Genomic DNA, 16026 nt, shown 5'->3' with positions numbered 1-16026 from the left:
CAGCGGCTCGCAGTTGCCAGATGACCTCTGCTGCCGGCTCTGCAGACGTTCACAGGTCACTCCGCCAAAATGAAGGGGAAACAGATTAATGCACACCACTGGGTTTTTTCTTTCTTTTTTCATACTTCAGAGAAGCTGCACAGCACCAAATACTTGTGAGGGGGAATGAAATCAGACAGCTGTACAGAACACACAATTCACCTTTAACTTTAATTAAAATAGAGTTTATTAGCTTTTCTTTTAATACAAACATGAGAAAGGAAAACCACCTGAAGATGTAGCGTTATTTTCAAAATTGAATTGTGATCAATACCTGAAGTGCCAAGTTCCATGGATTTGGGAGCCAGGGGCTGGCGTGTTTGCATGCTGCAGAAGGCAACATGCGTCATTTTAACAGCTGAGTGCAGCCAAACTGATGGTTACGCTCAGACAGCCCCGCTCTCAAAGGCACATGGACTTGCTGCTCAGTGTAAGTTTCTGGGCCTTGGCTGGAAGAGGAAGTGCACAAAACCCGTGCCATTCGGAGGGAGATCTGCTCCTAGGACAAACCGCCTAGAATCCTATTTGGATCCAAGAAGGGAAGATACTACAAAGACTTGTAACAGGAAGAGCCTAATAATACTTATCCTGTTTAGAGTTCAGTTTCAGAGCCTGAAAGCAAGCTCCATTCCAAAGTCTCAGAAAGAGCAAAACCCAAGCCTCTAGAGCAGTTGCACAAGATAAAATTCACTTGGCAGGAAAAAAAAAAAAAAAAAAGAAAAAAAAGGGTTTTATAGAAAGCTTTTTGATAATTCTCAATTGAACACAATATTTTTCAATCTACCTTGCTAGGTAGTCCAGGATTCTCAAACTCATTACTGTCTCATTATGAATGTAAATCCCTCCCAGGAAACAAAATCCCAAGGAGGGCCAGATGGATGCACAATATCAGCTTTAGGAACTCCACTGTATATAGCACAAGAGATCTGCAGTAGAACTCGGAGAAGCAGTGCTGCACACACGCCATTCACCACTGGATTGCTACACTGTTTGGGATGGTGATGATGTTTCCAGACCAACTTTCTCATTCAATGCCTCAGAAAAATATACAGATTGCGTCTCTTCCAGAGCAATATAAGTATTAGAAAATGAGAGAAGCACCATAATTCACAAGAAATGCAGCATGGACCCTATACATTTTAACAACACATAAAACCATATCTCTGCCCCCAGTCAAAACATTCAAAGTCTTTTGACAATCTCTACCGGAGTGAAGTTGTGGGTGCAGAGCTGGAATTCCTTCCTGCTGGGCAGCTTCTTGCTTATGAACAGATCACCAATAATAGCAGCTTTTAGTAGCCAAACCAGGGAAAAGCCGTCAACACGTGTCTATGCTACTGTTTTCAGCTCCAGAGTGGCTTTATACTTTAAGAGTCCCATGTTTTGTTTTGTTTTGTTTTTGTTAACACTGCATCGACCTGAAATACAAATGCAGTGAGACTCTGGATGACAGGGGAGAGGAGGGAAGAACATTGTAACTATAGTCATGTGGTTAGTGTTTAAATTCTAAAATTTAAAACTACTTATTATTAAAAACCTCAAGAGTTCACAGCTATAGGCCTACATAGTAAGCAAACATCTGTGGGGGAGAGAAGGAGAGAAGTTTGTTTTTGCACCTCTGGATACATTAGAAGGAGGAGAGAGTTGATTTGACAAAGGTCTTGTCTTTTGCACCAAGTATGCTCCTCAAGCTCTGGGCTCTCTTGGCTAGTTTACCCTCCACTCCTCCTCTTGCTGGAAGACACCATCACCGCTGGCTTGTGTGCATGGAGTGGTGGTATTCCTCCCATTCATACAGATGCTGGTTCATGGTGCTGCACCTTTCTCTCTCCTCAGGAGAGGATGGCATTAGAACGGCGGATACCAACTAAGTTATCAGCACTGAAAGATCGTCTCATAGCAGCTTTTGACAAGTCTTTGTATTTGTCTTCACACAGCCGGGAGATAGCCTGGATACCACGTTCAGAAACAAAATGAGAAGTACACATTAGAAAAGTTTGAACATTTCAAGGAAGCTTTTACAAGCGTAATATCAACAGAGCAGGCACTCCGTAGCAGTGACGCTATGAGCTTTTTTACCTAGAACAACAGTAAATAAAAACTACTTTGGAGGGAAAATATTAAAGGCGTCTGTCCTCATGCTAACAAGAGCCCTATCCATCAGAAAGGCATAAAGGCGGCAAGTGGTTTCCATATCCAAGTATCTTCATTCTTTTACCAGTCTCACTATCTATTGGAAAACTTGGATCCATTTCAGACTTAAGAGTTTGTGGAAGTTATGTTCAAAATTGCACCCAGTAGCTAGGTCTGGAGCACACAGCAGCACAAAATCTTTTAACAGTACAAAAATGCACACAGTCGTTTCTATGAGAAAAGGCTCAAACTGAAAAGGTCTCTGCTCAGTGCAAGTGAGCCTAGGAAATTAAGTTCTACTAGGACATCCATTTTGCCTTTACCTTCTTTACACCCTCTCCCCCAACATGCTCCTTCTGGGATCGTTCACACGATCAGGTTCCTGACAAGGTCTGAGAAGGGAGGGCAGCCCACTGCTCCATGGCATGGCAATAGCCATGGCACTTTAATAGAGCTATTAAATATCAGCACATGTGGACAAACAGTGTTTAACCGCTTTTCCACCCATTTATTGGCTTGTGTCTGCTCTGCTTATCTAGCTAGTCAAGCAGCCTTTATTCTGGTGCAACTGTTCTAGTAATAAGCCTAATTATTTAAATCCTAATAACACATGATTGTCCAGAAAACTCTGTGTTTCCTCCCCTTGCAAAGCCTGTTTCTGATTGGAGCCTTCAGGCATTATCAATGCAAATAAATAGGGATACCGGTAATAAAAGGCTGAATTTCAGTCCTGAATATTCACTTCCATTAATAATTTACCACCTATCACCAGATGATCTTTCAGAGTCCTGCGATCAGCCACAAGCCTACACCTTCCCTTTAAGGCAGCACCCATTCAGCACAGCCCAGCATTCTGGAAGTTCAAAAGGTGAAAGGCACTCTGAGCATGAATAAACTTCTAAGTGTATTTTAAAATAATTATTTACATTTATTCCTGCTGACCTTCTGGAGGCATACATTTGGCTCGAGAGTGGCATTCTTTGAGACACTGGCTGCATGAGCTCCCGCTGCAAGACCAGACAGACTCTCCATCCTGTTTTAATGCTAGCACATCAATCATAAAACAACCTGTGTTGACATATTTACCCCCAGTCACCCATATGGTGTAAATCAGTTTTCAGTCCCTGCAATACTAATTCACCGCTCCACGCAGGCTCCTACCAACCGCTTGTGTGCTTCTAACCAAAAGGTAGAATTAAAAATTTTAGCAAATGGTTTAAATATTTATCACATTTTAGAATTAAAAATCAAAGTGTCCTATATACATGCATTAGTAAATGCATTATAGCAAATCACATACTGTACTGAAAATTACTCTGGTTTTAAATACCAAGCCCCCAAATGCTAGCAAAGAAGAAACAAAACAGGCTCACAATCTGTAAATCATCCACTTATGCCTGGGCACTGAGCGGTTCAGTAAACAATTTCATGTGGGATATGAACTGCCCTACAACCACATTTACAACTAGTGACAGTGTTAGCTTAAAGTGTGAGTAAAAAGGGTGAGACAAAGCAGAAGAGCTGCATTGCTTAACTTTACATAGAGGGATTCATCGGCATATCATACCTATCATTCCAAAGGACCAGGAGGGATCACACTTATTGCCAAAGTTCAGCCACTTCTGGCACTTGGCAGAATTATTGGGGGTGGACAATAGAACAATATAAGCCAAGAATACCATAGCACACCCCTCTTTGAAAGGGCCTATGGTATCAGTGTACACAGGGCCTGCGGTAATGCCTTTGTTATAAGGTACGCAAAACAACATGCAGAGTCATCAATTAAATCTGGACAGATGAAAGAACAAGAAATTTTGCCTGGGAACCCAGGTAATTTAGATATTTTCAAAAAGTCTTACATATCTCCGCCAATTAGGGAGACTGACTCTGCAAAAGTTCCAAGTTTTTTTAATATGAGCCTTCGTACCAAAGAAGGCTGCGGGGACTCACAGAGGGGCAGCCTTTCCCATCGAGCAGGAAGGGCCAGTAATCTGTATTTACACTCCTCTGGACATTCTGAAGGACTCCGAAGAAGCAGCTATTCCAAAACTTTATCTTAAAGAATAATTTCTTTGGAAAGGTGAGGTTCTAAGAGTTGTGAAAAGAAACATATTATTTCTCCAGCTGTCCCCAGACAAATGGTTTATTAAACCACGAGAACAGTAAGAGCGCTCCCTCTAAATCTAAAAGCAGCTGTGCAGTGGGATGCAGTGGGAAACCTTCAGCTGGTAGTATTTAGAAAGGCCTGAGTGTGACTGTCTCTAGGTGCTTGGAATACAGACTGTGACCAGGGAAGGACAGACAATCCATTACATATGACAGTAATCCTTTCAATCTTAAGTAGCCTAGCTGAGCTACGGTTCCCAAAATAACATCCATTTTATTTGGCAATCTGCTAGACTTCCGTAATCTCTGTCCCTTCCTTTCCTCAGAATACTAGCTTAGCCTAGGCATGGTTTCAGAAGCTCTAACTGTAGTTATAAAGGGGTTAAATTAGCCTGTAATACACTAATCTAAAAGCTTTTTAGTTTTTCTAACTGCCACTTAACATGATTAGCAACAGATGCTCTTACTACACATACAGACAGAGTCCCCTGCTCAGCCAATCTCAGACCATTACCTCCAGTTTCTGTGCTCTCTCTTTACTGAGAGGCTCCAGCAGAAAGCTCAGGTTATTGTCATCTGCTAGGGAGCGAAGATCGAAGTAGTATTTGGCGTAAACACTGGCAGGAACATTGATATTAAACTGCAGTAGCTCCAAGAAGTGCCTTTCCATCTCGTTCCTAGGAGGCGTAAGGGAAAGAAGACAAAAGAAAAAGAGATTGTTTTAGCTGGCTGAAAACACTGAAGAGACCTCAAGCTTGTTTTTAAAACCAGCAACTTTGAAATAGTCATCGAGAGCTCTGCATTATTAGTTTGGAGAGACAGGCCATTCACTAGTGCTCAAAACAAGGTGCAGCTTTTGAGTCCTGGCACCTCCGGCTCAGAGAGAAAGGTAGTGCCCTGTCGTGCTCTCGCTCGGCTGACCGGGGAGGTTCATTCTTCGGAGTTCCATTAGTGCAGCTGTACAATTCATGCGCCATTCTCACTCTCGTACGGCCCCACACTATAGTGATCAGATGAAAGGAATGATGTATGCTGTTTATTAGCTCTGAAGAACTTGCAGACATTTTCACCAGGCTGATAACAGGAAGGGGGTTTATTGAAGTAGAGGCGGACTAACAAAAGGAGTAGGCAGATCACCACGGCAACAAATGGATCTATGAAGAGCTGCTGCTATTATCTCACAGAAAAAAGCCTCTTGAAGCAACGTGGATTCATCTCCAATAAATAAATAAATAAGCAGCATTAGGTGGGAGAAGGAATTTTCTCCTCAATAGCATTAGGCAGGATAACAAAGTACTATGTCAAAGGGCACTGTCCAGTTTTTACTCACTCGTCTATTTTCACTGGGCAGAATATCTGGAGGAAAGTGGGGAGAGTGCCATGACATGAAAAAGGCTGCTTCAGCTACTGTACCGTGGTCAGCTAAGAGATGTTCTATGGATGAAAAACTATGTTTTACACATTAACCTAAAAGAAACTGGTGGTACCCAAACCAAGCAATTCAGTTCAACCCTAACTCCACGACTGTTCCTACTGGTAGCAGACCTGTCTCAACAGAATATAGCAGCTGTATAGGCCAATTGTGAATACACCAGAAGATAAGTTGCACAAATTCAGTGCCAAGCCTGTTCTTGCTTTTTTTGAGCTTTTAAAATGGATGTTTCACCTATCAGAGGGAGGGAAATAAATCAAAGAATCATCCAGGTTGTGTCCTGTATTGGATGGCAGGTCTCAATATGAATAGCAGCTTTGTGCTTGTTTCTAGCATAGTGGACTTGAGTATCATTGAACCTAGTGCCAAAATTAATTTCCTGTTCATATGGTCATAAGCCTATAGAAATGTAAATCAGATAATGTTTTGATGATCAGCTGATCAGAGCTTGATTTACCCTGTGAATAAATGCTCTTCACTGCCCCTTTTGTACTCACTACGCTAATACATTTTAATTGTGTAAAAATACAATTCTTCATTGGATTAACAAGTCTATTAACAGTGGTTTAAAACCTGGGAAAGGATAATGCCCATGTGTTTTCTGTGCCTTATTTACAAATATATGTAGCCAAAAGAATGAACAGCATGTGTCCCTTTACAAGCAATCATAGCAAGATTAGCAGCTGCACAGTTAATTTTTCAGTGATTATAGATTCACTCTCATCAAAGCAAGCAAGTTTTGACAAAGGATGACTTCCAAATGTCAATAATAGTTTCCTTTGCCTTTTTTTCCCCCATTAGAAATAAGTAAAACAAAACACCCCCCAAAATCCCCAAGAAAACCCCTTTTCAGTAAAAAACCCACCCTGCCTTGGTTAAATAGGAACAGGCTTGCAATAGAAAAAATAAGATGAACACTTAACCTACGTTGAATAGGAAGAGGCTAAGGCAAATGAACTCATCTGCCAGTCGCGAGGCCTGGATCGCGTATCCTTTAACCCACTAGCAGTTTCTGCAAGGGCCACACAGCTCACACTGCTGCTGTATGTTGAGTGTTGTGGGGTGAGGCTGCCAAACAAGTGTCTTTAAGCAGTAAGGACAGTGTGTTTGGTGGGGATGAGGTGCACCTAAGCTGCCTTTAGAAGAGGTGCCTAGCTTGTACACATATGCACACACACCGATTTGTAAATTGGGTGAACTAAACCAGATATAAACCCTTTTGCCCCGTTCCAGAGTGGTGTAACTCCCATGCTTGGCTTGCAGTGGCTCAACAAGAGTATCCGTCAGGTTAGTGAGATCATTCTAGATACAGAGTGCCAAGAGGAAAATTCATGGAAAATTCACAGAAAGTTCACAAACAAAATTTGCCGCCAGGCCTTGCAGACAGGCCTTTACTGCACAGGAATGGCCCACCGTGGGAGCAATACCTGGTAAAGTCCTGCCAAGCAATCTTTACCTGGGGAGCTGCTGGGTTTTTTTGGATGGATTTTTTGGCAGCATCACCGGCCATCTCCAACGTTACAATGCAACCACGCCTGAAATCCTTTGCCAATTGTTTTCTCTCAGCAACACTTGTGTTCAGAATGCCTAATACTCACCATCAAGTGACCAGTTAAAAAAAAAATTGGAACTACTAAAGCTGACAATTAACTATAGCACCAACTATTAATTGAAAGTAGACCTATAAACTTAAAATTCAGTTTTGCTGAGTTTTTTAAGCAGTTTTCTAAGGTCCTGATTAGGGTGATATTATCCAACCGAGGAGCAGTGAAGACCCTGCCAAGGGGCTTCACATCCCTGTGTGGGGCATGGGATGGACACCCCTGGGCCACTGTCTGAAAGGGGTTGTACAGTTTCTGCCCATACCTAAATTCAAAGGTCTAAGTCATTTCAAATGAGATGGGATTCCAAAAATCCCATCTTCAAATTGGAGGGAAAAAAAAAAAAAAAGAAGCCTAAATTCAGTCTATTTTCCTTACCACCATCACTGCTTTGAAAATGTAAGTACTGACAATTTCAGGAGTCCCAGCATCGGCAATAGAGAATAAACATCCTGCTTGTTACAGATATTTTCAGTGCTATCAATTTGATTTGTCCCAAATAAGGCTAGAAGAAGAGACATCAAAAAGAGCAAGATGTATACTCCAGCACTCCTAGCATCGCTGACCCCACTTCAGCCATCTCAGAGTTATTTGCAGCAGCGCTTCAAGTATGTTCCTCAGATAGATGAGCACTCTGAGCCAGGTTGAGTGAAGATGTACATTGTATAAAATCACTAATTATGCCTTTCTGAAAGCAGGGCTGGCACAGCCCTGCATTTGGAGACAAAGAACTCCCAGGCAAGGGGCATGTATAAAACAAGGTACTATGTTTGCTGTTGCTGTTTGCGAGGTGAAATAACTTGAATAACAAATTGTTTTGGTGCAGATAACTCCCACGTTTTTAGAAATACTGCTCCCCACCTAAAAGGAAGAAAACTGTTATTCCTCCTCCCAAAGAGTCACAGATAAGTAATTACTTACTGTACTTTAAACATTAGCTTTAGGCTGAATCCAGGGAAGAGAGCTTGTGGCAAGAACAGACTCTCTCACACAGGTAGCCTCCCGCAGCTGCCTGCACACCTCGACCATCTCAGCCTGCTCCTATGCTAGAACAGACTGTTACTACATAGGCCTGGACACATGCTCAATTACAGCGCAGCAGTGTGATAAAACTCAAAACGCACATAAAACGTGTCATGAAGTTCATTAAGGCCAGAAAGCCTGATATTAAGCTAGCCTTCTAGCACTGTGATAATAAGGGAAATAGGGGAACAAGCTGGCAAACAGAATTAAAACAATAATGCTGGCATCTCAAAGGTCTAAGAGACAGAACTTTGTGATGAGGAATTTAACAGGAAATCTAATGGGCCAAAACACGCTTCTAGCCCATAGTATGAGCCCAGAGGCACAAGGAGGAACATCCTCTGAAACTGCAGAAATTGTAGGGCTTAAAGCTGAGTGCACCAAGAAAAGACAGCAGATTCAAAATTTCTGAAAAACTGAAATCTACACGAGACAAGAATATATACAAGGAACAGCCTTATGTAAAAAAGTAGTAGTAAGATTGAGGATTTTCTTCTCAGCACTGTAGGCTAAGAACTAACTAAGAACTCACCCAAAGAGGATGAGCTGTATCAGTAGCTGGACGTAACACATGCAAACATGGATACCAACACACTGACACCTGGCTGCCAGCAGCAGTGGCTAGGAATTCAGATATTGAGATATTTAGTCCTTAGCTGGATACAAGAGCAGACACCTAAGTCACAAGTTATGGCTTACCTTGCAATTTTTCAAATTCTAAAACAGAAAAGGCAAAGAACAAGTTTAGTTAACTTTTTTTTCCCCTTCCCAAAAAGACTTGTGATAAGACTATAAATTAGACATTTTAGAGATACACCAATGCAAAAAAAATCAGTGGAAACAAGCAGCCAGTCCCATGGTTCACGACTGGGGGAAAGACGATAAAGAAAACTACCTTTGAAGCTGCTCACCCAAGTCACTAGAAATATTAATACGGATTTGTCTCCAAGTAGGGTTATCCAAAGTTTCCTAGGTTAAAAAAGGGAATGAGGCCGGACACTAGATATACATCTTGTACGTATATCATAGCACCAGAGACAGACATTTTTTCAATATGATCACAAAAATTGCCATTCGAAAAAAACAAACAAACCCCAAAACCCACGCCAAACCCCCGCCAAACCCCCACCACTGCAGACTGGCCAATTGTTGCAACTTACATGTCCTCAACAGTAATGTCCTTCAATATTTGGCAATAATCCACATTCCACACAGCCTGATCATCCCAGACTTTAGAAGCCAGCAGAATAGCTCCTAGGACTATCCTCTTCCAGTTACTAGGGCATATGTCAATCTCTGCATAGGTCAAAAGCCTTTCCAAATAAACCTATAGAAAGAAAAAAAAAAGAGTTTTATGTGTGTAGTTCAGACCTGGAGCTGAGTTCTGAGCAGCAAGCAGGCCAGTCCAACACAACTATTTTATCCCATTACCATTAAGTGTGTCAAAATAAGTATTAGTGATTACTACTTACACTTTATAATCTAAACTTTCAGGAGTGACAGGTTCCATTTTACTATAACACAAAAACTGGACCACCAAGGTATACAATAAAGTTACTGAAGAATCTGTCCTGAGCAATGAGCACTGCTGTTTCAGGCAGACACTGCTAGAGTTCCTTCTGTCACCGAGTCACGCAGTCACTGACAGGTTCTCATTAGGGCCTATCTGGGATAGCAAATCACTCAACATCACACTAGCCTCTCATCACAGTTAAGGTTCAGCACTTGTAGCTTAACAGGAAGCGCTAAAGCATGCACTGTGATCTCTAGTCATGGGACAAAGATGCATTAATTGTCATCTTTCCACAATGAAAAGCGTTACAGTGCTGTTTCTACTTCACCCTGTAGAGAACAGACTTAACCTACAACGTCATCCTCTGCTTTCATCTACATCACCAACTGCTTAGTGAAAGATCCCAAGTCCAAAGATAGGTCTTGCCCTTTTACTCATTCCTCCCATGTAACCTCAAATCATCCCAAAGATGTTCAATCAGTCCCTTGCTTAAAAATTTTCTGCTATTTCACTCCTATAATGATCCACGTACTAAGTAATTTGCACTTTCAAATTTGAATCTAGATTGTTTTTAAGGTTCTATTCCCTAAGCTAAGTCCAAGGTCCTAATGAAACCTCAGGTAAAAACAGGAAGCTGTTGTACAGGTCTAAGGGCAGGATCAATCTTTATTACTAGGGTCTCCCCACACTTTCTTCCCATCCTTTGCTTGTAGCCTTCAAGTGGACTGAAGGTGTTCCTATAATAACAGAGCCATCTAGTGGTAAAATCCACTTTAAAAACTACCTCTATTTCTGGTTTTTGTAAATACTTCAGCTAGTTAGATTGTCCGGGGTTAGCTATCATCTTGTCCTGTCAAAATTGCTTGCCATGTTCTTTGGAAAAGCAAAAACCTCAAGCTACTTTCAGAGTTCCAGTAGCCCTAACTATCCGGCCTTTTTAATTACTTATTTCCTTATTAAAGAGAGTCCTTCAAGCTGAGTTTGCTTAACTGCCACATTGTTTTTTTGGTGACAGTTCTTTTCTGTTCTCCTTTCAGACTGTTCTTCAGAAGGAAGCCACAATGAAGACTGAAGTCTAGTACAAAACAAAGTGCAAAGATATTGTCTAATGCAGCAATTACATAGGTTGTGGTTTTTTCCTTTCCCTTCATACACATATATGTATATGCATGCATATATGTGTGTGTATAAATGAAGTCATCAGTATCATCGTCAGTTTTTAATATCCATCTTGCTTTCTGAAATCAAACAACAAACTGTAATGAGATTATTTTCTTACTATTGTTCTAAAGTTCCAAGTACCTGCATGTCACCTGGGGAAAAAAATTGTAGCCTCTTTGGTTTAATAAAAAAAACCTGATAGAAAGGTGGTAGCGATTGAAGGACATAATAATGAGAAAGTTAATCTCCTGGAGTTCCTACAGTATTGATCCTCGACCTCTTAGGTGGTGTTACTTGCACTGTTCTCATTAATATGAACTCAAAACTCCCACTTTCCCCTCCACAAAACTGAAATAAAAGATGTCTTTGTGTCTGATCTTATTACACCCCACTGTTTAAGATGTCCCACTGTTCTGCCTTTCTCAAGGTTCTTCATCGAGTTATATATTATGAAACAATGTTTGATTGGACAAGTAATTAAGCATTACATATTCATATATAGAAAAGGTAAGGTCTTTTTTAGTTAACCACTTCAGTGACTACTTAGAAAATCTTCTTTAATGAACTTACTTGTACAGCATCTTCATTATTAACAAGATTTCATGAGATACTGTGATTATTTAAATGTCAGTTCAGCCCAGTTCACTCATTGAGGGGAGGGGAAAAAAAAGTCTTCCAAAAGCTCAAGTTTCGGTAATCAGGCATCTCTTACCAGTGTCACTATTGCACATTCAGCTGTCAGCTGTGCAGCACTGAAAAGTGTTCGAACGAACCGGTAGATGTGCTTGTGATCAGGGTCATGCTTGTAGTAGTCATCTGGAACTTCTTCCCGCTGCAAGAAAGTTCCCTGAATTACTGAAAAATCTGTTTTACTCAATACTGACTTTAAAGAACAGCCACACACATTTGCTGCTTCTCACTGAGTGGAAGTGTATACAACTCTTCCCTGCCACAGAGACACAACAAAATCATATACTGAAAGCAGCAAGCAGCCTTGCAATATTATGAATATTCCAAGCAAAACATAATAGCTTTAGTTGATACCTTTGTTTTGAACACTTTTTAAATCTGTAAGGCTAATGAGAAAGAGCATGAACTACCATCATTATTACAGGTCCTAACTATCATCCATGGAACATTTCAAAGACAGATAAAAGACAGATAAAGACAGATATCTCATTTTAAAGAGATAAAAAAACCAAAAGGTTTCTCCCTGCAAGAAAAATCACAGATATATACACACCAGGGAAACACTGGCTCTTCAAAAGGCAAAATTAAGAGACTTCACAAGATTCCCCTTCCAGCTGAGGAAGAGCTGAAGAACACGTCAGTAATTCTGTCACAGACAGAACTGGATGGTAACTTACGCTGTATTCGTAGGACTGTTCTTGAGAGATTCCAGAAAGACAACAAAGCTAATGAACAGCTAGATTTGACATGATGCTAAACTATTTCTAAATACAGGGGAGAAGAAAAACTTAGAAATAAACCGACTGTAAAAGCAATCCTAAACTGAGTGTTTGAGTGTTTAGGAATTCCGACCCCGTTTCCCCAGACATTCTGATATTCAGCACTCTTTCTGGAGGGATGAAACTTCAAGAGCACCAACTTTACCCACTGGTTCTACAACACTGATATTGAATAGGTTTCTATCAACAGTCCAAGTTAGACCTATAGTACGGTAAAGATACCAGATGAGGACAGCATAGCTGCTTGACATTAAACAAACAGTCATAAGGTAAGCAAAACAGCAAGCATTTTCATGTGGTTTTGTAGTTTAAAATAGCCAGGTAAGAGCATCAAGTAAAACAAAGAGGTAAGTTAACTTGCAGGCTCTATACGAGTCAGCAGTGTGCCCCGGCAGCCAAGAGGGCAAATGTCATCCTGGGCTGCATCAAACACAGCACAACCAGCCAGTAAAAAATGGTGACTGTCGCGCTGTATTCAGCATTGGTGCAGCCTCACCTTGAACACTGTGTGCAGTTCTGGGGCCCACAATTTAAGAAGGACGTGAAGGTCCTTGAAGGCATCCAGAGAAGGGCAACAAAGCTGGTGAATGGGCTGAAAGGAACATCCTATGAGGAGCGTCTAAGGACTTTGTCCTTGTCTGGTATGGAAAAGAGGAGGCTGAGGGGCAATCTCATTGCTCCCTACAGCTTCAGGGTCCAGTCCTGTTCAATATATTCATCAATGACCTGCATGAAGGGATAGAGCGTACCCTCAGCAAGTTTGCTGATGACATAAAGCTGGGAAGGATGGCTGACACACCAGAAGGCTGTGCTACCATACAGAGAGACCTGGACAGGCTGGAGATCTGGGCAAAGAGGAACCTTATGAAATTCAATAAGGGCAAGTGTAGGGTGCTGCACCTGGGGAGGAATAACCCCATGCACCAGAACAGGTTGGGGGCTGACCTGCTGGAGAGCAGCTCGGTGGAAAGAGACCTGGGAGTCCTGGTGGACTATAGGATGACCATGAGCCAGCAATGTGCCCTTGTGGCCCCAATGGCACCCTGGGGTGCATCAAGAAGAGTGTGGCCAGCAGGTCGAGGAAGGTCATCCTCCCCCTCTGCTCTGCCTTGGTGAGGCCACACCTGGAGTACTGCGTCCAGTTCTGAGCTTCCCGGTTCAAGAAGGACCGGGAACTGCTGGAGAGGGTGCAGCAAAGGGCTACCAAGATGATTAGGGGACTCAAATACCTCTCTTATGAAGAAAGACTGAGGGATTTGGGTCTCTTCAGACTGGAAAAAAAGACGGCTGAGGGGGGATCTTATCAACACTTATAAATACTTAAAGGGTGGGTGTCAGGAGGATGGGGCCAGGCTCTTTTCAGTGGTACCCAGCGACAGGACAAGAGGTAGTGGGCACAAACTTGAGCATAGGAAGTTCCACCTAAACATGAGGAGGAACTTCTTTACTTTGAGGGTAGCAGACCACTGGAAGAGGCTGCCCAGAGAAGTGGTGGAGTCTCCGTCTCTGGAGACATTCCAAACCCGCCTGGACACGTTCCTGTGCAACCTGCTCTAAGGTGAGCCTGCTCTGGCAGGGGGCTTGGACTAGATGACCTCCAGAGGTCCCTTCCAACCCTACCATTCTGTGATTCATGAGGAGGGGAAGTGGAGAGGGAGGTGCTGAGCTCTTCTCCTTGGTGTCCAGTGATAAAACATGTGGGAATAGTGCAAAACTGCACCAGGGAAGGTTTAGACTGGACATTAGGAAGCATTTCTTTACCAAGAGGGTGGTCAAACACTGGAACAGGCTTCCTAGAGAGGTGGTAGATGCCCAAGCCTGTCAGTGTTTAAGAGGCATTTGGACAATGCCCTTCATAACTTGCTTTAACTTGGTCAGCCCTGAATTGGTCAGGCAGCTGGACTAGACGATCCTTGTAGGTCCCTTCCAACTGAAATAGCCTATTCTATTCTAACTTTGTACTCTCCACACAGCCTTCTAATACACCACTAACCAACAGAGGTTACCTCTTCAAGGTGTGCGTGCAACATTAGGAATACCATGAGCAGGACCCTCCTTGCATAATTCCTGCACTATGAGCAGTACAAAAGCACATCTGGAAGTGCATTTTTGCATAGGAGGAAAGGACTGAGACTGGTATTTGTGACTAAGCCCTATGATGCTGGTAACTTCAAGTTTATTACTTCTGCTACGAGGGTCAATAGAGCCCAGATTTTGACTCCTTTGACTCCTTCTGAATCTTCAGAGAACAAGGTGTTCAGAGATTTCTTCCAGCTAGTAAACATTTTTAAAGCAACTGTAGGTACCTGCACAAAACCTCATTGCTATAGAAACTAACATGTCATTTGTATCTTTCCCCTCAGCAGTACGACATACAGCCATTACTATATTTCTGTCTGTACAGTGCAGTAAGGCAGAAGAGACCTTTAAGTGTTCCCTAAAGGACACAATGATTTTCCTTTATTCATACTCATTAAATTGGAGGTAAGCTATATGAAAGGATCAAATGATGTCAGTTTGCTCAATAAAGAAAATAAATTGTCTGATGGAGTTCATCTTAAATAAACAATTTTCAATGTGAGACAACAGATTCAGGCAGTTGAAAACAGTTTTGGACCAGACTTTTCTCTTGAAGTGACACAGTCCATATATGAAATCTTCTATATAGCTCTTCTCATGAAGTTCATTATTTTTATTGAGTAAAGAGTTGTATTTATTCAAGTGTACAATTCCTAGCACAATGGATTGCTTAGGGATGAAACTCTAACAAGCTTAGAATATTTGCTTATCAAAAACTGTTTATTAATAAGCCAAATCTGTGAGACAGATTAAGCTACATTCAACTAAGATAGGTCCCAGAGCAAATTGAATTTTTAAAGCCACTAGAACTTTGCTAAATTAATTTCCAATGAAAAACAAAGGAAGTGGTTCTGTAGGACAGTCATTAAGCTAGTAGTGCTCAAACTGGACATAAAAAGCACATGCTCCTCTCTTGAGCTTGCCTGCACTACGAGGTTTTGCATTTAAAGATTGTCCAAAAAAAAAGTGTACCAGGACCAGTCACGTTAGAATCACATGCTGAATGCTCCTAGCTGTTACTGCAAGGAGCGTTAAGCATATCTGCTTTAAAATTTTGCCTTTCAGGTTTTTTAAAGACCAGACTCACTGTCTCCTACTTTGTGTGATGCTTCATGTATTACGTTCTCCTGTTTGCAGTCATTTAAAAGGTTAGGCACATATCTACTAACCATGTCTTCCTAAATAAATAGGAAAGACTTTTAATTAAAGTAGTGTTAGAGAGGGGAAGAAAGGAGCCAGACAAGGAAGTTCCGACACAAAATATGCAAGAATCAGCACATGCTTACTTTTTATTTATATTTAGACAAAGCATAGAAACCTTTGCAACATTTAGAGAGACTGGGTTCTGTTCATGATTTAGCTGATATCAGAAGTCCAGAGGACACCGTCTGCGCTGTTTTATATATAAATACACAAATTAAGAACAATTTGCTTGTGACCTGGTACAAAGACATTTTGATGACTTATACA

At 41.6% G+C, this 16026-nt stretch overlaps 1 protein-coding gene across 1 annotated transcript in view; it reads right to left on the bottom strand.

Moving 5' to 3' along the window:
• Window positions 1–208: 208 nt before the first annotated feature.
• CCNYL1 (cyclin Y like 1) overlaps window positions 209–16026 on the bottom strand; it is a 34997-nt gene continuing 19179 nt past the window's right edge. The window contains exons 7-10 of the mRNA XM_054210205.1: window positions 11721–11840; window positions 9495–9661; window positions 4793–4955; window positions 209–1988 (exon numbers count right to left, since the gene is read on the bottom strand). Of these exons, the coding sequence (XP_054066180.1) occupies window positions 1872–1988; window positions 4793–4955; window positions 9495–9661; window positions 11721–11840 (567 nt within the window). The 3' untranslated portion in view covers window positions 209–1871. The remainder of the gene's footprint in view (window positions 1989–4792; window positions 4956–9494; window positions 9662–11720; window positions 11841–16026) is intronic.

Source organism: Rissa tridactyla, chromosome 7 (genome assembly GCF_028500815.1).
Source record: "Rissa tridactyla isolate bRisTri1 chromosome 7, bRisTri1.patW.cur.20221130, whole genome shotgun sequence".
Lineage (NCBI taxonomy): Eukaryota > Metazoa > Chordata > Aves > Charadriiformes > Laridae > Rissa > Rissa tridactyla.
This window is presented reverse-complemented; position numbering and strand designations above follow the sequence as displayed.